Source organism: Girardinichthys multiradiatus, chromosome 19 (genome assembly GCF_021462225.1).
Source record: "Girardinichthys multiradiatus isolate DD_20200921_A chromosome 19, DD_fGirMul_XY1, whole genome shotgun sequence".
In the NCBI taxonomy this organism is placed as follows: Eukaryota; Metazoa; Chordata; class Actinopteri; order Cyprinodontiformes; family Goodeidae; genus Girardinichthys; species Girardinichthys multiradiatus.
This window is the reverse complement of record NC_061811.1, coordinates 2,181,223-2,206,809: the sequence shown is the minus strand read 5'-3', so window position 1 is coordinate 2,206,809 and position 25,587 is coordinate 2,181,223. Positions and strand designations below refer to the sequence as shown.

General features: G+C 37.9%; 1 protein-coding gene across 3 annotated transcripts in view; it reads left to right on the top strand.

Moving 5' to 3' along the window:
• Positions 1-25,587, top strand: part of lrfn5a (leucine rich repeat and fibronectin type III domain containing 5a) — a 186,510-nt gene that overhangs the window by 142,756 nt on the left and 18,167 nt on the right. For all 3 annotated transcript variants that reach the window (XM_047345797.1, XM_047345795.1, XM_047345796.1), the window contains 6 exons: positions 3,788-4,011; positions 6,469-6,597; positions 6,692-6,872; positions 7,156-7,311; positions 7,911-8,170; positions 16,102-16,569. In XM_047345797.1, coding sequence (XP_047201753.1) covers positions 3,806-4,011; positions 6,469-6,597; positions 6,692-6,872; positions 7,156-7,311; positions 7,911-8,170; positions 16,102-16,569 — 1,400 coding nt within the window. In that variant the 5' untranslated portion in view covers positions 3,788-3,805. The remainder of the gene's footprint in view (positions 1-3,787; positions 4,012-6,468; positions 6,598-6,691; positions 6,873-7,155; positions 7,312-7,910; positions 8,171-16,101; positions 16,570-25,587) is intronic.

Genomic DNA, 25,587 nt, shown 5'->3' with positions numbered 1-25,587 from the left:
AAGGCTCCCTCCCTGATAAACCCAGCCACTCTAACTATAAGCTTTATCAAAAAGGAAAGTTTTAAGCCTAGCCTTAAAAGTAGACAGGGTGTCTGCCTCACGGACTAAAGCTGGGAGCTGGTTCCACAGGAGAGGAGCCTGATAACTAAAGGATCTGCCTCCCATTCTACTTCTAGAGACTCTAGGAACCACCAGTAAACCTGCAGTCTGAGAACGAAGTGCTCTGTTAGGAACATATGGACCAATCAGATCTCTGATGTATGATGGAGCTAGATCATTAAGAGCTTTATATGTGAGGAGGAGAATTGTTTATTATATTCTGGATTTAACAGGGAGCCAATGAAGGGAAGCTAAAATAGCAGAAATATGATCTCTCTTTTTAATTTTCATCAGAACTCTGCAGCCTTTTGAATCAGCTGAAGGCTTTTAACTGCATTTTGTGGACATCCTGATAGTAAAGAATTACAATAGTCCAGCCTTGAAGTAATAAATGCATGGACTAGTTTTTCAGCGTCACTCCTGGATAGGATATTTCTAATTTTGACAATGTTCCGGAGGTGAAAGAAGGAAATCCTAGAAAACTGTTTAATATAGGATTTAAATGACATGTCCTGGTCAAAAATAACACCAAGTTTTTTTACTTTATTACTGGAGGTCAATTTAATGCCATCCAGGTTAAGTGATTGACTAAGCAGTTTATTTTTTAAAGACTCCGGTCCAAAGACGACAACTTCTGTCTTGTCTGAATTTAGAAGCAAAACATTTAAAATCATCCAAGTTTTTATACCTTCAAGACATGCTTGTAGTCTATCTAACTGGTTGGGCTCATCCGGATTTATGGATAAGTAAAGCGGAGCATCATCAGCGTAAATACAGTGAAATCAGTACATCAGTGAAAATGTATCCCATGCTGCCTGATAATTTGACCTATTGGAAGCATATATATAGTAAAGAGAATTGGCCCAAGTACTGAACCCTGTGGTACTCCACAATTAACCCTGGAGTTTAAAGATGATTTATCATTTACATGAACAAACTGGAATCTGTCAGACAGATATGATTTAAACCAGCCTAGCGCTGTTCCCCTGATCCTTACAGCATATTCCAGCCTTTTTAAGAGAATCATTATGGTCAACTATATCAAATGCAGCACTGAGATCTAACAGAACCAGAACAGACACAAGTCCATTATCTGAGGCCATAAGAATATCATTAGTGACTTTTAGCAGAGCTGTTTCAGTGCTATGATGAGCTCTGAAGCCTGACTGAAACTCTTCAAACAAGTCATTGCTGTGTAAATGTTCACACATTTGATTAGCAACTATTTTCTCAAGAATTTTAGATAAGAATGGAAGATTGGATATAGGTCTGTAATTTATTAAATCATCTCGATCAAGCGAAGGTTTCTTAAGTAAAGGTTTAATTACAGCTAACTTAAAAGCCTGTGGTACATATCCATTTACTAAAGATAGATTAATCATATCTAAAATGGGGCTGGTAATCAGAGGGAACACGTCCTTAAATAATTTGGTTGGGATTGGGTCTAACATACAAGTTGAAGGTTTAGATGAAGCTAATATTTCTGATAAATCAGGAAGCTCCACAGGATCAAAACAGTCCAAACACAAATCAGGTTCTGCAGCTATTTCCAATGTTGTCTCACTTGCTGAGGATGAAGTAATCATCTTTGGGAATATGTCAAAGATTTTATTTTTAATAGAATCAATTTTATTTTGGAAGAATCCCATAAAGTCATGTCTGCTGAGAGCTAAGGGAATGGATGGCTCAACAGAGCTATGACTCTGTGTAAGTTTAGCAACTGTACTAAAGTTAAACCTAGGATTATTCTTGTTTTCTTCTATTAATGATGAGAAATAAGCTGTTCTGGCTTGGCAAAGTGTATTTTTATATAACAGTATGCTATTTTTCCAGATTAAGTAGGAATCCTCTAGGTGTGTAGAGCGCCATTTTCTCTCCAATTTTCTAACATTGTGCTTTAAAGTACGCAGCTCTGAATTAAACCAAGGAGCTAGCCTCTTATTAATGATTACCTTCTTTTTCAAGGGGGCTGCATATTCTAATGCATCACGCAATGATGAAGAAACACTATGAACAAAATAATCAATTTGTGAAGGGGCGGAAACAAAATTATTGCCCTCCATTGTGCTTTTCAGTGATAATGAGGAAATTAAAAGTGGAACAGATTCTTTAAAGTTTGTTACAGCATCGCCTGATAATGATCTACTATAATGAAATTTTCTTTCAGGTGTGGAGTACTCGGTTAAATTAAACTCAAAGGTTATTAAGAAATGGTCAGACAGGACAGGGTTATGGGAGAATATTGTTATGTCTTTACACTCAATGCCGTCAGCACAAGGTCCAGAGAATGAAGACAAAGGTGGGTAGGTTTGTTAATGTTTTGAGCAAAGCCAATTGAGTCTAAGATAGCATTAAATGCTATATTTAGGCTATCAATTTCAGCGTCTACATGAATGTTGAAATCCCCCACTATAATAACTTTATCTGTATTTAACACTAAATCAGATAAAAGGTCTGAAAACTGATCTAAAAATTGAGAGTAAGGGCCTGGTGGATGGTACAAAACAACAAACAGAAGAGGTTTTAGTGCTTTGCAATTTGGATGAGGAAAACTAAGGATTAAATATTCAAAAGAGTTGTAGCTATTGATTGGTGTGGGGCTAATCAATAAATCCGACTGAAAGATGGTTGCTACTCCTCCTCACCCAGTATTTCGAGGAATGTGAAAATTTAAATAATTAGTAGGAGTTGACTCATTTATAATAACATAATCCTCTTGCTGCAGCCAGGTTTCTGTGAGGCAAAATAAATCAATCTGATTGTCACAAATCAGGTCACTAACTAGCAATGTCTTTGAAGAGAGAGATCTTATGTTCAGTAGGCCACATTTAATTGTTTTATTTTTCTTTTCGGTCTGAGTTGTGTTTATTTTTATGAGATTTTCCTGATTTCCTCCTTTTAGATTATTTTTTAACCTATTCAATTTTGGCCGTGGGCGAGACACTGTCCAAGCTAAATCCCCCTGAAAGCAGACTGCAAGAGACTAAAAGAAGTCTCCAAAATCCCTCACATGTCATCATGGGACCTACAGCAGGTTCTTGCTGTGGTTGAAATAAATGTTTGTCCAATCAGGAAGAGAATGAACAAGTTTAACTTTCATGGGAGGTGTACTCTCTAAGAAATACGTGAACTCCAGACTGAAGTTTGCCAGAGAGAACAAAGACCAGGACTTCTGGAACTATGCAGCACTCGAAATTCAGTGTTCCAGAAAAATCCCCTTATGCCAACTGTGAAGCATGGAGGTGGAAGTGTGGTGGTTTGAGATGCTAAGCAGGACCTGTCCAGCTCACCTTCTGAATATCTACATTGGATTCTACTGTGTATCAGAGGGTTATTTTAGCTGAAAGGGCAGTTAAGGTGTGTCACCTTTTTCCCAGTTAGAAAAAGTATATTTGTTGATATGTTTTCTTTAATGAGTAAAAGGAGGAACATTTTTGGTTTTTATCTGTAATTAAATCACTTTCTATTCGAGAAAATTAGATAAGAAAAATATATGTAAATATTTTGTTAAATAAAAACCTGATATTTAGTGTGGTGGACACCTCTCTGAAGCCATCCTGCTCTATTATACTTTTTTGTTCTTTGGAATTGCTTTTTATGCATGTTGGTGATATTCTATTACTGCACAAGGAAAATTAAATTAACTTTATTAATGTCTTCTTTTTTCTCTGTGTATCTGATTGGACAGGTGTTTGACCAGGTGAGGATGCTAACCATGGAGAGGCTGTTTCTCTGTGTGATGCTGGCGATTTCCATGGCAGTGCGGGCACAGATCTGTCCAAAGCGCTGCGTTTGCCAAATCCTGTCACCGAACCTGGCGACTCTCTGTGCTAAGAAGGGTCTGCTGTTTGTGCCGCCGAACATCGACAGACACACAGTGGAGCTGCGGCTGGCAGACAACTTTGTAACAAGGTGATGAATGCATAATAAGATCAGTCCACTACAATGAGACTGTCTAGACTTATGATGGTTCTGTCAAACTGCAAGACACTCGAAGAAGTTATTCAAATTGGTGTATATTTATTTGGTAAAGTCAAATTAAAAATGGATCAGAAGAGGGCCCTTTGGGATTCGAAGCATGGTGTTGTGCAAGTTTTAGATTTGTACCTGTCCCAACACACCTGATTGAAAGTAATGAAATAAAAATTCAAATTCTGCAGGAGTCTGGTGATGACCCATGAGTATAACATGTGTGTTCTTGCAAAAGTATTTCTATAACTCTTTCCATTTTTCTTATGAATTGGGAGGTCGATTATACTGTATACTTATTTCAATAATGTGCAAAGGTATTGCATGCATTTGTATTCAGCCTCCTATGTCAAAACTTTCACTGCAGTTACAGCTGCAGCTCTTTTGGTGTATAATTCTACTAGCTTTGCACATTTAGACTGAAAATCTTTCCCATTTTTATTTGCAACATGACTCAAGCTCAGTCTGATTGGTTGGAGACTGTGAACATCAGGTTTGCAATGGAATGGCTTAGATCAATGCATATTCAAGAAATGTGGCTTCATATTTCCAGAATAGTGGCTCATTTACTTTGCCCACTGCATGTCTGTCAATTAGACCACTTACCGTATTTTCCGCACTATAAGACGCACCGGATTATAAGGCGCACCTTCAATGAATGGCCTATTTTAGAACTGTTTTCATATATAGGGCGCACCAGATTATAAGGCGCATAGAATAGAAGCTACTGCAGTCAAACGTTTGACTGGGGTTGCGTTATGCATCCACTAGATGGAGCTGTGCTAAAGAGAATGTCAACAAAACAGATAAGTCAGTCAGTCAAACTTTATTAATACACTACAAACCAGCGTTCTGATAACTCCATTCACTCTCATGGTAAGGTCTCCTCTACATAGAATTCTATTGAATAGAGCCAACCGCACGTTAGGAATGCATTGGAGTCTATGAAGTTGAAGTTGAAATCAAACGTTAGTTAAAACGTGAAAGGGAACTTTTCCCTGATTCAGTAAACACGTAAAAGAAACAGTTTGATGCATTAAATCAAACGTTAGTACTGTTAACCTTTCCTGTTTCTGTCCCCTGATCGTAGTCTGATGACACAGGGGAGACGCTTTCTCCAGGGCCGAAGTTACTAGTTTCCTCGGGGTTAACTCCCTCACTCATACGTTGCTGAGTTGAGCATGAAGAAACAGCATCAAAACACTGAGTTGTTGACGAGATTCGGGGTTCTTTTTAATGACTTTGCAGCACGTAAAAACACAGGGCTTACAGACTCATACACCGCTGCTCCGGTCGCCGTCTCTACCCACCCCACACACACAATAATACCGACGTCACTCCTTCACTCTTGATTCTCAGCTACGGCAGCACACAGCGCCACCTCTGTCCGGAGGAGTAATGTCAACATCTTCCATACACACACACAAAACATACACCCCACACACTGAGCTTCTAATCACATATAGTTCAGGCAATTCCTGCAACAGTACATTCAAACGTTATACACACACAAGTGGTGTTGGACTAGGAGTAAGCACAGTACAGGTGTTTACCGCTATTACTTCGGCGACACCCCTGACTACGGTAGCCGTAATGCTGCAAGCGGTGCGGCTTTGTAGTTTACCAGTCGTACTGAAACATTTTGACAGAGCGCCGTGTACAACCAGTATGGATCAACCAATTAACCAATTGATCCATATATAAGGCGCTCCGGATTACAAGGCGCACTGTCATTTTTTGAAAAAATTAAAGGTTTTTAAGTGCGCCTTATAGTGCGAAAAATACGGTAGATTTTTTGTCCTCTTAAAGATATATTCATTTGACATTTGTATGAATAATTCCCAAAACACAAAAAAAATCCCTGATAGATGGAGTCCTATTGTGTGAGGATGAACAAAACTGGGCACAGAGACTTTAATCTGTAATATCATGAATATCAGAATCTTCTGGTGGAGATAAATCAATAATGGAATATAAGACAGATTGTAATCAGAGCGAAGGGTTTATTATAGGTGAAAACCTTGCTGCCTCAGGATGGAAAAAACTAATTTGAGGAAAAAAATGTTCCTCCAGGCCCTAGTGTAACTCATGATGGGTCACTGGAGCAGCTCAATGCTGTCTTCTGATGACAGAACCTCAGAGCTCTTCGGCTTACAAACATTTCAATGAGCTGTGAAGGACATGTGACATATGTGACATCACTTTTTAACAGATTTCCATCTTTTCCTCTTTAAAATCTTCTGTGCATTTCAACCTTATTGACAAATTACAACTATGCAACAGTAGAATTGTTTTGGACTGACAAAATATTTGTTAAGCTTCTCTGCTGAGGTGGATATTATCTGATGAACTGTATATGTGTCTCATGTTTAATTACACCGAACTGATGTGTGTAAACAGTATTAAAAGGAAAGACTTTTCAAACATGACGCGGCTGGTGGACCTGACATTATCCAGAAATACCATCTCCTACATCACACCCCATGCCTTTGCAGATTTGGAAAATCTCCGTGCACTACACCTCAACAGGTACAAATTCCCAAGGGGCAGGTGGAGCATTTGCAATGAAAAGTTTTGCTGTTCTGGATTATTTAGCTTTTGTATTTTTTGCATCATGCTGTAGTAACCGGCTGACGAGAATAGGCAATGACACATTCAGTGGGATGTCAAAGCTTCACCACCTGATACTCAACAACAACCAGCTAGTGCTGATCCATCAGGGAGCGTTCAACGACCTGCTGGCGCTGGAGGAACTGGACCTTAGTTACAATAACTTGGACTCTATTCCGTGGGAAGCCATTCAGGTCAGCTATTTTTAAAGTGCTACCTCATTTTCAGGCTAAGAAATAAAATTCAACTACAACAATAATAAAAGTACTTTTATCTTGTATTGAAATAAAGATATTTAGTTTTACTGTGAAAACTTGGGTTTTTATGTATGCCTGCAATAAACAAAAGAAACTGTTTTATTTCTTCATCTCCCTATATCTCTAACCTTTTCATCCTTATAGTTTCAAGCAGCAAGAAAACATTCTTTGTACAGACAAAGGAATTTTAAAAAGGTGTGTTACTCTCCTATTTGTACAGAAAATGACAAGCCTCCACACACTGAGCTTAGACCATAACATGCTGGATTACATTCCAGAGGGAACCTTTTCCCTTCTGCAGAAACTCAACCGCCTGGATGTCACCTCCAATAAACTTCAAAAGCTCCCACCAGACCCACTTTTTCAGCGGGCGCAGGTACTGTCTTGCATTATTTCTGATATCAAAGACAACAGGTTCAAATCCAAAACCTGCCAAGAGCCAGAAAGCATAGGTTATACATTGCAAATGAGTGTTCTTAAATTTCTGAACAGCTTAATTTTTTATCAGTATTAAACCTTATTTATACCTTATTTATACGGTTTACATTGAGACATGAGTTCTCATGTATAAGAGACTTGTTTTATCCACAGGTCTTCTCTTTGCAGAAGCAGGGTAGCAAACCTAATGCTGTCAGAAGAACATCGCTCATTTCGCAATGCTTTATTTGAAAAATTTGAAGTGCTGTTAAAAATGTTTTCCTCCTTAAAATGTTCTTTTGTTTTTGCTTTTATGTCATTTAAATGTTGTGGATTATCAAAGTAATTTTAATATCAGACAAAGTAAGCCCAAATAATGGCAGCAAGATGACAATAACTGGCAATGTGCCTTTTACATTTCTGTGGAGGAATTTTGGCCCACTCTGCTTTGCAGAATTGTTTGATTTAGCAGCACTTCAGGATTTGGTGGGACCAATGACCTGTGTAAGGTCATGCCACTGAACAAAAGTTGTGTCTGACCATCTGTACATCTTCCAGGTCCTAGCTACATCTGGGGAAATGACTCCGTCATCCTTTGCGCTGTCGTTTGGTGGAAATCCTCTCCACTGTAACTGTGAGTTACTCTGGCTGAGGAGGCTGAAGAGAGAGGACGACCTGGAGACATGTGCCACACCTGAGCACCTGTCTGGACGATACTTCTGGTCCATCTCTGAGGAGGAGTTTCTCTGTGAGCCTCCCCTGATCACCAGATTCTCCCACGAGATGAGGGTCCTTGAAGGACAAAGAGTTGCACTCAGGTATGAGCTTCTGTCTGAAACCATTAGAAATAAGTACAGTACCCCAAGACCTTTCGTAATCCTAGTTAAAAAAAAAAGTCAAAAGAACCTTAAGATAAAACATCCTTTTATTGCAGAAAAATTGGGATATTCTCATGCTGAAAAATTTAGAAAGACCAAGTCTTTAATTTGGGCAGATTTATTCATTAGCGAAAAGCAATGCTATGCTAGGAAGGAACTGCTGATTGAACAGCACCTCGTGTTCTTCTATACCATTTCAGCAAGTTGGAGCATTAAGGAATCTTTGACCAATCTCTCCAGATGGTCCACAGTCCTGGGTCTCTAAAGATGTCTTCTCTTCAGCTTGGCCACCAGGACAAAGATTTTGGTCTGAGGACTGAGTTGACCATGATTTTGAGTCCACTGAGCCATTTGTGTGTTGACGTGGACATGCGTTTTGGATCATCATCCTGATCAAATATGATGTTCAGATTTCAGACGGGTGAAGGAACCCATTTTTGTCAACAGAGAGAAACCAACACAGAACTGAGTGGGAGGGCTGCAGTTTTAGCTTCCCAGCATCTACAACCCTGCATTGAAACTCAAATAAATTACATAAACGGTCTCATCATGACGAGGTGTAAGGATTTATGATTATTGATTATAAATATTTAGCAAAATTATAATTAAAAATCATAATTCAGAAGGAATACATTCAAATCAAAAATTGTTTCTTGCAAATAGTGATCAGACACACTCTGGTGGTGTGATTATTGGGCTCACAGTACTGAATAATTACAATGAGTTAATTGTCATTTAATTAGTAATTATTAACCAAAACAATGCTAAATGTCAGTGTTATTAACCGTTTTACTGAATGGTGGGGATACTAACCTTATTTTGACCGATAATCACTCTTGCACAAAATAAACACAAACGCTGTCTCTTTATCTATGTGAGTACTTTTTAAACCGATAGTCCACTATTATAATCCACTTTCCTGATCCAACAACTTTCACCTGATTAAGCATGACTATTCTACAAAAGTGGGTAAATGACTAACCAAAAACAAAATATGTGAGAGTGTATGAAAATCAAACCAGCAGTTTATGGATGTAGCCCACCTATAACCATAGGTAAGGGCCCCTGAGTTCGTTAAACCAATTAACTTGACTTACAACTCAGAACTCTAATAAACATATCCTACAACTTCTTTATACACTCTCGTGTTTTAGACCTATGTTGAGTTTCACTCACCTTAGAGTAACAAGACACTAGCCCTTTATGTTCCTTTCTCCTAATAATATGGCTCTGAGAAAGAATAATAACTGAATATACTGTAAAGCAAAATACATGCAATGAAATATCCAAACTCTATTCCTTATTCAAATACTATTCTATCAGAAATAATCAAACACCCACAGGAATAGAGTTTAAACTTCTGGAACATATATTAAACACAATAATAATTTCACAGAATTGTAACAATGTTTCAGTCTTGCGGTTTCCCAAAACCTATGTAAACTAAAGTGGGCCCACACTTCAATGTCCACCTAAGCCAGCAAATAATTAACTAAAATATAGTCCAACAAAATAAACCCCACGTTGCAGGCCTGATATGATGCTGAATCGTGAAATGTGATACCTTGCTCGAAAAAGAAAATCTTGAACCCTCTTGGAATTTCACCTGTCCTTAGTCCCAGTCAGAAAGAAGATCATGGTGCGGGATGTTGTCCGCTCCTTTACCAGCCTCTTGGTCCACAGGAATCAGCAGGCAGCAGGAAAGCCCAGTGAAGAAGTCCAGTGAAGTTTTCCAGCACAGTCCTATAGACTATAAGTGTAAGCTCATCTCTTTGCATTAAGCTCAACTCTGCAAGCTCCCACGATGGAAACATTAGCTAAGTCTTCTTCTGTTTGCCAAGTTAGCTTACAGTACTCCATGTCCATCCACTTTGTTAATGAATGCTATTGCATAACAAAATTATTAAACAGTTATGCCTTCTATGATCCGTTGATGCATCTCGATAACGGTGGTCAACTGTTAGAATGGTAGGACCAGGTCAGCTCAGACGCAGTAAATCACCTAGCAGCCGGCCCCTTAGCCACTAACAGCTGATAGCCTTCAGACATAGATTAATAAAACAGGAAAAGCGGGAACCCAGCGGAAAAACACAGAGGGCCATAAATGGTGGGACACTGAAGTGGACAGATATCTCCACGAGGCTCAGACCGCAACTTTAGTCTGCTTCGAATTAAAACTTCAGTAGTACATCTTTAACTTCAACTGAGTCAACACTCAGTTGAATAAAACACAGTGAACACATATCCAAACTTTGCTGTGCAGCCGCGCTTCAGAGTTCAGAAGTATTCAAACAACAATCAACATTGCATTTAGCAAATTAATACATTGGATTAACTAATGGTGATCCTAAGTCACCTTTTGACCTACATGTCACCCTGCCCAGAACCTTATGAACCTATCTGATTAATACAAAAAAGAACAAAATTACTTTGATGTCGGCTTCTTTCTCTTCAGCGGAATCGGAGGGTGGATTGTAGGCCTGTAGAAAAACTGGGTTGGGGTCAACTTGTCCAAATGGGATGAACCGTTGCAATGAACAAACAAGGAGGAAACTCATCTCCTTGGAAAACCTCTGTGGGTTTTCACCTTCACCTAGATAGTGATTTCGATCGGAATATGTATCTTCTTATTGATCTTCTTATATCAGACAGATTTCCAGCTTCTTCAAGCTCTTGCAGGAATGGTCAGTGTGGAGGAAAAACGCAACCCGCCTGCGAACACTTACTTCTGCAGATGTTGCTGACCGACAGCAGTTCATGCTGGAATAGCACCAAGTGTTGGCTTCCACTGCTATTTCACTGCTATCACTTCTGGCGGTGAAAGGGGTTTTGCTGGAATGCCTCCTAAAAAGCTAGCTAACATTTAGATAGCATCCAATCGTTGCTATTAATACATGGTGGCTCCAAGTTACCACTCTTTGCTGCAGATTTCTAAAAGTGAGCTTAGAGATTTATTTATCTCCCATACCAGCCTTGTTTGTCCCAGTTTCAGTTGTTTTGGTCCTTTAAAATAATACTGCGACTGTAGGTATAGACAAACCTTGGCAAGTATTTGTTCAAGATTCAATATTCTTTATTGTCATTATGTCACCATAATGAAATTTAGCTGAGACCTGGTTCAAAAGACACACATGTAGGTTATAGGCACTTACAAAATGTTAAAACACTTCTAGAAAAAGACAACATGGAATGTGTATTTAGTATTTACATAAAGTGCAGCTTGTGCTGAAACAGTCTGAGACGGGCTAGTTGTCTGTTTGATTGTCAGCAGGGATGTTTAGTGTCTGCCTGCAGGGGGACAATTGCCTTCACAGCTGTGGGAAATAAACTATTTCTGAGTCTATTTGTTTTCGATGTGATGTTCCTGAATCGTTTTCCTGATGGAAGTGGGACAAACAGTGCATTGCCCGGATTTGTTTGGTCAGTAGCAATGTATCTGACCCTTTTCTAGACTTGTGCAGCATAGTCCAGATCCGGTAGACAACATGTCACAATCCCCCCTATGCTGTCCTCACCACCCATGCTACGTTCTTTCTCTCCTGTGTCATGCAGCTCTTATACCACACTGTCACACTGTTCTGTAGCCATGTCCTGTGTTGTAAAGAGCAACACACATATGTCTTAGTTAAATGTCTTTCCATTTTGTGTGGCTAAATTAAGTGGGCCCATGTGTCACATCATATTTATGTCCCAGGGAAACAGCAAATTATGAAGTGACAACTTCTGACAACAACTGCTTCAGTTATATTTTTAAAGTATTTGAGGAGAAGAAGACAAACTAAGATTCGGTAAGCCTTACTGGTGCTTTTACACATATTGAAAAGAAACGTTTTCTCAGTCAGGTGTACACATGTAATATGATTCTACATTATAGGTACAGTTAGCCACAAAATTGTTCACACCTCTGGCAAGACAAATGTATAGCACCATTCATATAAAAGAAATTCAGTGTTTTAGTCGTGATTTGTAGGTATTTGAGTTTTGTTTTGGATCTTGCTCGTGATTGATTTCATTTTCCAGTTTTCTTTTTGGTTTAGTTTCTTATTCTTTCTGTTTATGGGACATTTTAGTTCTGTTACTTCTGTAAGACTTTTCCTTTTGATTTTATTGTGTCTTTGTGTTTAGTTCTTATCATGTTTTACTTCCACTCTCAGCCAGCTTAATCAGCTTTATTTGGTCCACCTGCTTCATCGGTCTCACTGCTTTCACCTGTGCTCCATATATACTCTTCTGTCTACTCCTTGCTGGAGAGTACTATTTGCCAAGCTTGTCCATATCTGTGTGCTCATGCCAAGCTGTAAATTTGACCGAGACTCAAAGGAAATATATTAAAATAACAAAAACCTTTCAGCTTTACTTTGAAACAAAGCTCAGTTTTTTTTTTTTTATTTCAATCTCATGCTTTAATGCTTCATCAATGATCAGACAAACAGCTCATTAGTGAAGCTCTTTGACTGAAAACTGCAATAAACATAAACTTTAAAAATACTACCTCATCTTATTTACTTCTGGTCCTTGGAAAGCTGAGTTATCAGATCTCTGAAGACTTGGTCTCCATAGTTCGTACTTGACGCGTTACCTTGAAATATATTTCTGCTAAAGACCGATTTATGCTTTATTGGCCAAAAGCAAAATTTTAAAATCCATCTCACAAACAGGAGCCAGTGTATTGATATTTCAACTGGTGTGGTATGATGCATTTTCCTTGTGTTGCAACAGCATTTTTGAAGGAGCTGCCGCTGCCTGATTTTTTATTTTTTATATTTTTTACAGAGACTAGTCAAGACACTGTTGCATAACTTAACAGACACGTTTTTCTGTGTCTTGGTTTGAGAGGAAACCCTTTACCCTGGCAATTTTTTAAGATGGTACTAAACTAATTTTAGGAGACTTTGTATGATTGCTGAGATGTAGGTCAGATTTCAAAACAACTCCAGGGGTTTTTGCAATGGTCTTTAGCCTCATTCAGTCTGGATGAATGCTGATCTCTCTCCTTGAAGAAACTATGATTTTTGTCCTATCTGTGTTAAGCTGGTAATAATTCTGTCCCATGTGCTAATTAATATTATGGACACACTGAATGTACTAGGCTGTGGTCCTGTGGTGAGACAGTGTTAAACAGTTATGTGTTGTTAGCATACATATGGTAGGGAACGCTGTAGTAATTTAAAATCTGAGCTATGGGGATTATTTAGATGTTACTTAAAAGTGGACCAAGAATGGAGCTTAAAAAACCTATAACTGACTTTTCTTGCCTAGACGTACATTTACCAAATGACACATAGTCTTTCCTGTCTACTTAATAAGATGTGAACATTGTATAGACTATCCCACCTATTCCCCAGTCAAACATAAGTCACTCAGTAGCACTGAGTTTGAGTAATACAAAGAAAGAAGTTGGAGACCCATCAGTGCTAAGATGTACCAGTAAAGTACCTGTATGGCCCCTTCTCTTTTCCAATGGTTATAATCAGTCTGACAGAGAGAGGAATCCGAATCCTTGTGGTTTTTAGTATAACAATGACCATCAGTGGGACCCTTTGTGGGGTTCCTTGAGACGACATTGTTGTAAATAAGCGCCATTTAACTAAATAATCTGAACTGAAACTATCTCTGTAGTTATGCTGCTATAGGCTTAGGCTGCTGGAGGACATAACAACCACTTTCACCCTCTTCACTACATTCTCACACTACCCTCCAATTTTGCATTATTTGCTGTTATTTCGGCTTTTAACTTTATGTTCTCTCTCTATTCTCTTCCTAGAAGCTACACCTGGCCTGGCTCTGTGTCTACCTGTGACACCTTCCTGGAGAGGGGAATCGTCCGAGCTTCTGCTGGCAACAACTTAATGCTCACCTTCTACAGATGATCCACTTGGGCCTGTCTTTTAGTGTTTAACCCTTTCTCTCTCCTAGACATGGAAATTGACTGAGCTTCTACTGTGACTAACTCTATGTGCTCTCTTTCAGACTCTAACCTTGAAAACTGGCTCAGAGTTTATCTGTTCTTTCTTTCTAGGTGAAACAACTAAAGGAACTACATCCATTAACATTTACTTTTCTTTCCCATAGAAAGTACTCCTGGATCAGTGCTTCTTTGTTCTCTTTGTGTCTCTGCTCTGTTTTCTCAAACCCCCAGTCGGTCGTGGCAGATGGCCGCTCACACTGAGCCTGGTTCTGGTTCTGCTGGAGGTTTCTTCCTGTTAAAAGGGAGTTTTTCCTCTCCACTGTCGCTACATGCATGCTCAGTATGAGGGATTGCTGCAAAGTCAATGCCAGTGACTGTCCACTGTCTCTACATGTTCATCCAGGAGGAGTGAATGCTGCAAGTCACTGACTGGGTGCAATCTGCTGGGTTTCCTTAGATAGAAAAACGTTTTATCCAATTTGAATAAATAACTGAATCTGACTGAACTGTTCAATGGTTAGTATTAATTGGAATGTATGAACCTGACTGCTGTGAAGTGCCTTGAGACGACATGTGTTGTGAATTGGCGCTATATAAATAAAACTGAATTGAATTTAAATAATGTCTTAGTGCTGTGGTCTGGTCTAAAGCAGGGTTTCTAAACCCTGGTTCTCAGGGCCCACTGTCCTAAATGTATTAGATGTGCCTCTGCTCCAGCACACCTGATTCAAATAATAGCACTACCTCCTGCATGACATCAAGTGCTGCAGAAGTCTGTTAATCACCCATGCATTTAAGTCAGGTGTGTGGCAGCAGGGAAACACCTAAAAGATGGAGGACACTGGGCCCTGAGGACCAGGGTTAGGAACAACTGGTCTAAAGCATAACTAGAAACCACAGAAAAGATTAGTTTTCATCATAAAGGGGTTAATTTGTTCATAAACTGCCTTTCAATGATTTTTGCCAAAAATGTTGGATTGGATATCTGTTTTGGATAAACTGTTGCATCTATATTTGTTTTCTTTTAAAGTGGCTTGGTCACTGCAATTTTATGGGCCTGTGGAAAATTACCTGATTGTAAGTATTTGTAAGTATACTGTTTTTTAAAAACCTGCAGGCCAATAAATCAAGAAAGCAAGTTGTGGATTCCAGGTTATGAACTTTGTCTGTGAAAGATACATAATTTCAGTGGTTAAACACTTTTAGATGCTGTGATATTTATGGGGGAGACATAAACAGGTTAACAGATGTTTGCTCTATTAGAGTTCATGAAGTACAGGTGGTGAGACGTTTGTCGGCCTGGCAGCACTATATAAAGTTGTGGCCTATTAGAGTTAACTCAGATAATATCAGAAAAATATAACTGTCTCACTGTTTTTTATTTCTAATTATAGGTATAAGGACTCTCTTTATTAATGTGATAATAAGCCTGAAACTTTGTTTTTCTCAACAGGCATTCAGGTTTTCCACATTTTGTTTATTGAGCTGTAATCATGGGAACATTCCCATGGTGTGAGGCTTAAAGTACAGAATCGATATATAGCATATTGAAGTTGGTGAGTGGCCCAAAGGGTATGAATAATTTTAGGCCTAACTGTGGTTATTACCTGATTAAGACTTGATATCTTGAACTAGCTTTTTGTTTTCATGTCAAAAAGGATGCTAACATTTAAAATTTGATACGTAGGTTTAGAGCATGTAAATACCTGCTTGTTTAATTGCTCATCCGACAATATGGATTACCTTCATCCAAGTAACCTCTGAAAAACAAGTTATTTCTAAAGTGTTTCAAAACTATATTTCTCTTCTGACAGAGTAGAAGATTATTACTGTTTTCTCAATCAGGGAAAGTTTCAGGGAAAATGTGATGCGTTCCAGAAAATATCCCACACCGCTTTTCTTTTCAACCTCATTCTGCTTCTTTTCTTATAAGGTCATTTGCTCTGGTTTTCTGTCATTAAAGGTGTAAGGCAAGAGGTGATCCAGAGCCAGCCATTCATTGGATGTCTCCTGAAGGTAAATTGATGTCTAACTCCTCCAGAACCTTGGTGTACAGCAATGGGACTCTGGACATCCTCATCAGCACTGTGAAAGACATGGGCACCTTCACCTGCATCTCGTCCAACCCTGCCGGTGAAGCCCACCAAACTGTGGACCTGCTTATAATAAAACTGCCTCACATCTCCAACAACACAAACAACATCCAAGAACCAGATCCGGGTTCATCAGACATTTCCACGTCAACTCGAGGTGGCGCAAATGGCAGCAATGTGACGGGTGACGTGAAGGGCGGGGTTGATAAGAGGGTGGTGACAGCTGAGGCCACATCGTCGACCGCCCTGATCAAGTTCAACTTCCAGAGGAATATACCCGGCATCAGGATGTTCCAGATACAGTACAACGGAAGCCAGGATGACTCATTGGTTTACAGGTAGGACTGGTGTGATGTTCTCTCATTCTGGGAGAAGGAGAGCAAGAAGCTTTACACAGTGGAAACTGACCCATGATATGGCCGAGCAGTGGTAGAGAATTACCAATGTCTGAGCAATGTGGATTAGATTACATTAGATTAGATGTGATTTCAGTGCACTTGCTGGAAAGTGTGATCACAAGAAATAAAGACCCTGAAAAACAGAAAATAGAAAGGATGAGTTTTAAATGTGCTAAAACATGATCCGTTAGGTGCACAACCCAGATACTCAACACTGCTGTTCCACCACACAAACATATTGTCCTTACAGATGTGCCACCATTTAAAGGGAAATAAACAGGCTTTCCAAAAATCAATTACATTATAAAGAAGAAACGTTATAACAAAGAAACAATCAACCAAAACAAATTTCCTTTTTTGTTCCAAAATCTACTAAGAGTCAATAAAAGCACACTATAACATCTAATACAAAGAGACAAATTTTAGAATTCAAAGTTTCGGAAGAATGCAAAGAAATGAAAAGAGACTGAATCAGTCTCATAGGAAAATGATTACTTGAGTTAAATATTTACTCGGGTAAAATGGGGAGTGGAGATTACCAAGCACAAAGAGCCAGAAATGGTCCAGAAATGATCTGCTTTCCATCTCAAGGCTGAACCATGGGCACACGTGTTTTCTGTATGCATCATCAGCAAGAAGAAGCAAATGTTTGACTGTCTGGGTCAAAATAATGATGTGACGTAAGGGAGATATTAACCAAAGACCAAATCCGATACTGCAAGCTGATAATGCTGAGCACCATCCAGTTAACAAGCAGAAATCATTTACTGATGAATCGACAGCTATTATCTGCCATGCATGTTATTTTTAATCTGTGCTCATAATTCATCAGCTCCTAGCCCCTTTTTAGAGAATGCTTTATGGAGATGGTGCCAATGGGATTTATAGCTGTCTGTTGGTAAAGATATTGTCTCTTATATTAGGAGAGCCGCCTCCTCCTGTCTCTTTCTCTGTTATTGTCTTGGACCTCAAATGAGTTGGCAATTTGTTTTGGGAATTTAGATTTTGGCTTTGGCTCTGGAAACCTGTAGGATCGAAAGCTTTTTGGCCTTATTATGTTGTCTTGATAAACAAAAAAGAATGCTTGTGTATGCATGTGTAAGTACCTTTTTGATGTGATTGATGTTATTCTGCAAGTTTAGAAAGCTTTTAAGATGAACTGCGGTTAATTGATAACCTTTAATACATTTGACTGAATGAAACCTTTATTTTTTAATGCATGTGTTTTTAACCTTAGGATAGATTTTGTTTTTTCTGTTTTTTTTCCTGCAGCTGGTGGTATTATCATTTGTGTTGGAACAGCCTCTCCTCTGACAATGTACACATTACGCTTTGAAAGGACAGTGGAATCTGATTTTCTACAACTATCTAATGAGATGAGGTTGTTTAGCGCTCCATGCCGAGTGAGATTTAAAAAAATACAGAACGAGCACCAAGAGGGGTGCTTTATGATTTAGCTGCAGAACTGCTTCAGTTCACCAGCTAATCTGTAAAGTTCTAGCAAGCTTGGTTGCTTGTGCTTTCATTCTCCTGCTGTTTGGACAGAACTTGTCTGTAGTTAAGTAAATGTTCATTGGTATAGCTGTGATTACTACCAGGCTAATTATTTATGCTATAAGTAACTAGGAACAAATATAAGAATGCTGTTTCAACTGAATTTGAGAATAAATATATATTTATAATTTATTGGTTCATTGTTTTATTTAGAGGCTGCATGGTGGCGCAGTTGGTAGCACTGTTGCCTTGCAGCAAGAAGGTCCTGGGTTCAATTCCCGACCTGGGGTCTTTCTGCATGGAGTTTGCATGTTCTCCCCGTGCATGTGTGGGTTCTCACCGGGTACTCTGGCTTCCTCCCACAGTCCAAAGACATGCCTGTTAGGTTAATTGGTAACTCTAAATTGCCCTTAGGTGTATGAGTGTGTGCTTGGTTGTTTGTGTGTTGACCTGTGATGGATGTTTTTATACATAAATATAACCTAATATAAATTCTCATATCTCTACAATATTAAAATTAAACCACCCATTTTTGAGGTTGAAGAACAAGGGTAAACCACAAACAATCATCGTATTGATTACTCTCTATTTCACTACACAAACACAGAGAAGAGGGACAGAACAGGAAAACTGCCACAGAGGAAAAACAGTAAATTGGAATATAAGAGGGCAAGTGCTGAAACACAGAGGGAAAGAGACTGATAGATGAAGGAAATATGGCCCTGTTGTTGCCAACAAGGCATTTATTTTTCAGGTTCAGTGAGAGTTTATTGATTTGCTACACATTGACATTTTTCCTCTCCGCTCTCTACCTCCTCACCATAATTCTGCTATGAGTGGGAGGAGGAGTTCAATATGTTCTCATCTAACTATGAATTCAATACGTTTGCTCAAAGTCTTACAAGAATACTGTCCTGGTTATGCAAACCCTCTGGACCTCTGATCTGCAAAATAGCTTTGATACATTGTTTGTAATAGTTAATTGTTCATTGAAACATGACGACATCATCCAGCCCTCCGTCCTCAGAAGAGTCAGGGTCGGCTTCAGAACAGTGCTCCATGAACTCACTGGGAAGCAGGGTTTTGCTCAAAGAGTTTTCCTCATTAAAGTTTTGCTCATTAAATTGCCATTAAAAGGAGAGTTAATCTGCTCAGAAGCTCAGGGTAATAGCCTATAGCATGTCCATCTTTACAGCACTAATAAACTAGCAGTGTCCTTAAACCGGTGTGGCAAGTCCGATCAGTGCTACCAGGACCAGTGGTACCAATGGCTGTTCCAATGAAAAACGAAAGGATGATGTCCCAGCTGTTCTCATGACACTTTGCCCTTTTGTTTGAGATAATACCTTTCAACTAATTTTCAGCTTTACAGCTATAATAGAAGATGTCTGACTTTATTTCATCAGCATGTAAATTATGACATTAGGTAATTAGGGGCATTATGATATTTCACAACTGTTTGATTACATTTAGGTGAGAAATGGATTAATCTGCTCTATATAAATGCAAAAATGTATGTGACATGTTTCAACCTTTCATAATGCTTAAAATAAGGATCACATGTTTATACCATTTATCCCTATATATATCTATCCCCACATTTAGAACATTCAGATGAATTTAGACAGAATTACACAATTAGTTGAAGAATACCAACTTTAAGGAGCTAAGAAAGCCACAAGCCATGTAGAAAACCCAGCAAATATGTGGTAGAAAGTGCTTTACTTAGATGAGGCCACCTACACACAACACACCATCCCCATCCCCACAAGGTGATGTCAGCATCATGCTGTGGGAATGCTGTTTTCATCAGGGTCAGGTGGTCCTTTGTTTTGGTCAATCACATAAAATTCTATTAAAATACATGTTTGTAAAGTTTGTTAGTGTAACATTAGAAAATGTGAAAAAGTTCAAGCAGAATGAATACTTTTGTCAGGCACCGTAAATTACAGAGAAAACCAACTCTTGCTCATTAAAAGTTGGATCTTTGTCATGTTCTTTTGACGTCCTTTTTTAATCTTAAATGAGTGTTTTAGGCTGTAAACACCTTTTGTCCGCATATTTTTAAACAGATGTGAACACATGTTAACAGGAAATCCACAAGCAGCAGAAATGTAGTTTTTGTTAAATATTCTGTTAATGTGGACAAGTTCTAAGGTAATATGATGGCATATTTTCTCTGAAAACATTTGCTTTTTGTGTTTATACCAATAGCTGATAGCCCATCACACTCTTTTGGATTTGAAACAAAAATACACAAATCCAAGGTTGCAAATTTTTCCAGAGGCAATCATCTCAACTTTGATTTCCTCTAATTTCCTGCAGAGTAATGTCACAGATTTCCTTCGCCACCCTCTATCTTCGTTTTCATCTGTTGTGATTGTTGAGTCTTTGTTTTTCCCCGAAATGTTCCTTGTGTGGCGGTTTTCCACTCAAGCAGAACCGTCAAGCCACAGCAGCTGGTTTCCATTTGCTAAGTAAAACAAAAAATGAAAGAAAAAGTTACACAAAAGGGAAATTGTGTGATTGTTTTGTTTTATGGTGTTTATCCCTGCCAGTGGTCCCTGGGGCCCAGATATAACACCCAATCCAACAATGCTTAAAGCATGAAAAATCATCCCCCATTTATTATTTTGCAATGTTCTAATTTTTATTTTATTGTACAATAAGCATATAGCAGACCTAACAACTCAGCATTATTTTTACAGCTAGTTTGCAGGTTTTAAATGCAGACTAGGAGCAAAAACGAAAGATCCCACAGCAAGGATGAAATGGTTGTGGTATCACAGAACAAAGAAATGAATAGAAAGAAAAATTCATATGCTTCTTTAGTCAGTCAAAAAAAGGTTCACAAACAATGTAAGTCTATAGGCAAACAAGAAATATATTTTATTTAAGGTTTCTAATATAATTTACAGGAAGAAGTACCCAAAAAATGTGCAGCAATTAGGTAAATGTAAAGGTGCGACAGTTTGCAGAGGTAATAAATGAAAGACCACTGCATCACAGAAAGATCAGGTAGCTAAACTGTGTTGGTGCTGAGCTCGGCAGATGGAGTTCAGCAGCTGATGAAGAAACACCTCCCACTATCTGGGAAAGCTTTAGTAGTTTGGTATTCTGGCATCTGTGCTGCAGCACACCGTATTAATGAGACCAATCTAAATTTAGACCCACTTTCCCTCTTGATTTGAAAACCAATAGATTAAAAGTTGCCTCGCTGCCACATGTTTTCTGAATTTACATCCATCATAGTTAATTTAAGTTATATCTCACCTGCTTTTGGAAGACACTCTAGGTGAGCAACCTTTGTGGGTAGTGATGTGCATTAATCATGTGACCAAAGGCACAACATTTCTTCATATTAAAAAATGTGCATTTATTGCTTAAGTCCATGTTTTGAAGAATGGGAATGTAATTGTTAGCTTTGGTTGGACATAAACATTCCATCCATCCATCCATCCATCCATCCATCCATCCATCCATCATCTATACCTGCTTGTCCATGCATAAAATATTTTTTATGTATAAATCAATCAATATTTATCAATTTCTACTCCTTTTAATAATCGTGTTTTACATTTAAAGTTTTACTTAAACAATTTTAGAACCATCCAAAAAACAACTACAAGACATGCCGACATACTTTCCAGTAGTTAAACCAAGCTTGATACTTCTGGCTCAATCCATCTCACAGCTGTTTAAAAATAACCAGAGTGACAATGAAGTAATCAGAGAGCAGTGGTTTAGAGACCCAACAAACCAACACCCTACTGAGTGATTTAAAGGTTCTCTATAGTGAGGCCAGTCCAGTGCTTGTAATTCACTACAGTGTTGGAATGCCGTCCAAACATGATTCTTAGGACGACATCAATCACAGTCATACTCTACCGGTTCGCATCTAATAAGTTTCCCTAACAAAACTTGTTGTTTGTCCTTAAAAACCCACTTGAAAATAATGCTATGTATGCCATTGATGGAAGGGAACTTAAAATGCTCCAATAGCATCTGCAGTCAAATGTTCTCTCCCTCATTTTGTCTCAAATATGGAGATAAATGATGCTGCTACAACTAGTTATAATGGCTTAACATAAAGTAGGTAGTTCTAAAAGGAGAGTTTCTTGATTTATTTAAAAGGATCCATTGAGCGACTTTTCTTGTACTTAAAAACATGGTGAAAGAAAACATTTTATTACAAGTTACACTTCAGCTATTATAACACCCACACTCAGTGGTCTGGCTGTTGACTCTCCTCCTGCTTGACCTTTCCGTAGTTGCCAAGGCTTGTTCCTTCCCTAAATTAAAGTTTCTAAATGTTAACCCCTTACAGAATACTTACCTGAATTCACTTCAAACCACCACAAGGCGGAGTGATGCCTGTTGAAACAATTTCCACACATACCAAGGATCATATTGAAAGCCTCCTACCACATGTCCCTAGGCCAGGCACTTCCCCTCAAATTGCCAACCAATCTATGTATTGGTGAGTGCGTTTGTGAGTGTGATTGGGTGAATGTGGCTTTAGTTTACAGAGCTTTAAGTAGTTGGTATGACAGGAAAATCTCTATACAAATACAGTCTATATGCCATACCAATTTCAACTTATTTTAAATCTTTGACAACAACAATACAAATTCATTTTTTTACAGCTTTAAATAAATTCAGACAGTAAAGGGTTAAATGATCCTGGTGTAAAACATTTTTCTATCAGAGATGGGTGAGGATAAATCTGTCTTTTCACTTTGCCCCTCTTGCGTGTTGCCTGTAAGTGGCTACAGGTCCATTAAACATATTCCCTGTACAAAGATCCTTTTTGTCAAGAAAACAATCCATTTCTGTTTACAGTCAGAATGAAAGGCTTCCAGAGGCTTCATCCTTATATGGTAGTGCCTTGCTGTTTTAAAGGAAGTGGCCCGCAAGGCGCTTTTTGTGTTACAAAATCCTTTTGGAAATATTTAAATGCATTAACAAACAATGTAAAGTGCGGCTGTCATTTATATTTTATAATATTGGAAATTTAAAAAATTGCTAGTTCTAAGATATAATGTTAATTCAGCTTAAAGGATTTATACCCCTTTGGGGATAAAACTATAAAAACATAATGCTTCTAATTTTCCTTACCAAGCAGTGACTCTTTTCCTCTTAATTTCTGTCAATAGATCTGTTTCAAAAACATTTTCACAAAAATATTTTACAAGTGTGTGTGTGTGTGTATATATATATATATATATATATATATATATATGTATATATATATATATATATATATATATATAAACTGGACAAATGGACTAATAGTATGATACCAAAATCTAAACAGATTAAATTAGCGCAGATGAAAAACATTACATTTAGTTTTAGCTGTTTTTATTTTACACAACATAACAACACAGTACATGTTGTCTTTTTCTGTACAGTAGCTTTCTGGGAGCTTGTGACCAACATAGGCTTAAGTATACCAATGTCAGTGAAAAGCTCAAAAGATAATCATGTTTTCTTTTTTGTCTTCCCTTTAAAAATAACAATTTAATAAGAGTCGCATTAAACTGTTTTTCTGTTTGTTGCGTCTTTTCTTTATACGTCAAGAAAATATATATATATAAATATAGTAGGAATGGTAAAATGTTTGAGATTATGCAAACATCTTAAATTAATAGCTATGGATGTCAATAAAAGTACTTTGTTATGTCACTGTATTAAACACATCATTATCTAAATTTCTTTTCTAGTTTTTGCTAAATTAATTGATGTTAATGGTGTTGGCATTAGGTAAAAAGTTTGACCTGTTTGAACTGACCAATGAGGGAAGCAGGGTAGTTAAGGGTTAGTTGGAGCTCACCTGTAGGTGCTTGTTAACCATTAGTTCTGCCATTAGGGGGGATTATGAAGGCTAAATCAAAGATGGGATGATATCTCCTGCGATGTTTTCAGCCCAGCTGGGAAACTCTGACTTATTAGCGTGGCACTGTGCCATCTGCTGTGTAAGCCGCATTAGCTATGAGGTCAGCAGTAATGGGGCAAGCGATGAGAAAGCATTAATCCTCCTGACTTTGGGCTTACAAATCAATTATTAGAAAACTAGGCTGATTATATTTGCTTCTAGCATAAATATCTTGTGTAATTATTTAATTACTTACATGTTTAGAGAAATTAAATTGAAGATAATTAGATTCAAAAGTCACTGTGTGAAATGGCTCATGGGATTGTTATAGTAAAACTCACTCTCTATAAAAGCGTTTTTATGATGTGTTTATAAAGCTAAATTTAGCATATGTAAAAGGTACAGTGCAAGGAAGAGTTTTTTGTTTTTTAAACCAATAACAGATTGTTAAAGTGATTTCTTTGGATTAGCTAGAAAGTTTCTTCATGTTTGAGGCTATTTAATTTAGAAGAGCTTACACTGTGGCAGAAGCAGTGAATACAGTTTTTTCACCCAAAATTGGACAAGCTACTTTTAAAAATATGTGAGTGTAATTTTTGTTTCTTTTCCAATGGAGTAGTACTGGAGAAAGTTTTCTTTTTTTTTTTATTTAGTCAAAGAAAGTAGACAATAAGAATTAAAGGTAATAAGGTTATGAAAAAAGCTCCTAGTTCATGTTGAGGTAAAACGATTTTCATCTGCTAATACAGTTTTTTTTATATCTGTGATTTAATTTTAAATTTTTAACATGAAACTTACAAGAAAATACAGTTGGTCCATACTGATCCTAAAGTTAAGTAAATAAAACGTCAGACAATCAGTAACTCAAACTGTGTCACTGTTGATATGTAAATCTTTGAATAGTCTTACTACTATCATATGAATTATGAGATTAAATAGAGCTGGGAGCTTCCTCTAAAATGAATTTAACTGTTCATTATCACTGTAAGCAGCTCTATTAAAGTCCAACAATGTACTCCTCTAAAATTGATCTGTGTGAACACAATGACAAGAAGGCAAGACATCAGCAGTATTCTTAAAAATGCTGTTATTTATGCATCCAGTAAGGATTATAGGGCATCTTTAAATAACTTTCTATAGTAAGAAAATAAAATATTCATAGATTGTGTTTTGGCCCAGATAACACAAAAGCTACATCACATCGACAGGAAGAACATCAAGTAAGGTTTATTTGGAAGGAAGTCCTTTTGACAACCTCTTTCTCACCAAATTAAAATGGCAGTATCACACACCAATGACATCTGATACCAAAAAATATATGACTATATAATTTCATTCGCAGCAGTTCACACCTTCAGCATCTGGCTGCAACCCACCGCTCCACAGCACACCAACTAGCGATCAGTTTTGCCACAGATTTTGTTTAAGCTCCTATTTGTAAGTATTGCTGTTTCTAATAAACTCTTCCACAGCTAAAGTCAATGACTGTGTGCAGTTTCAGCTCATTTATCCCATTTAGGTCTACAAAATCAACCAAAAGACCTCAAAAATATGGTAATTTTGAGCAGAAAACATCAGAGTTGAGA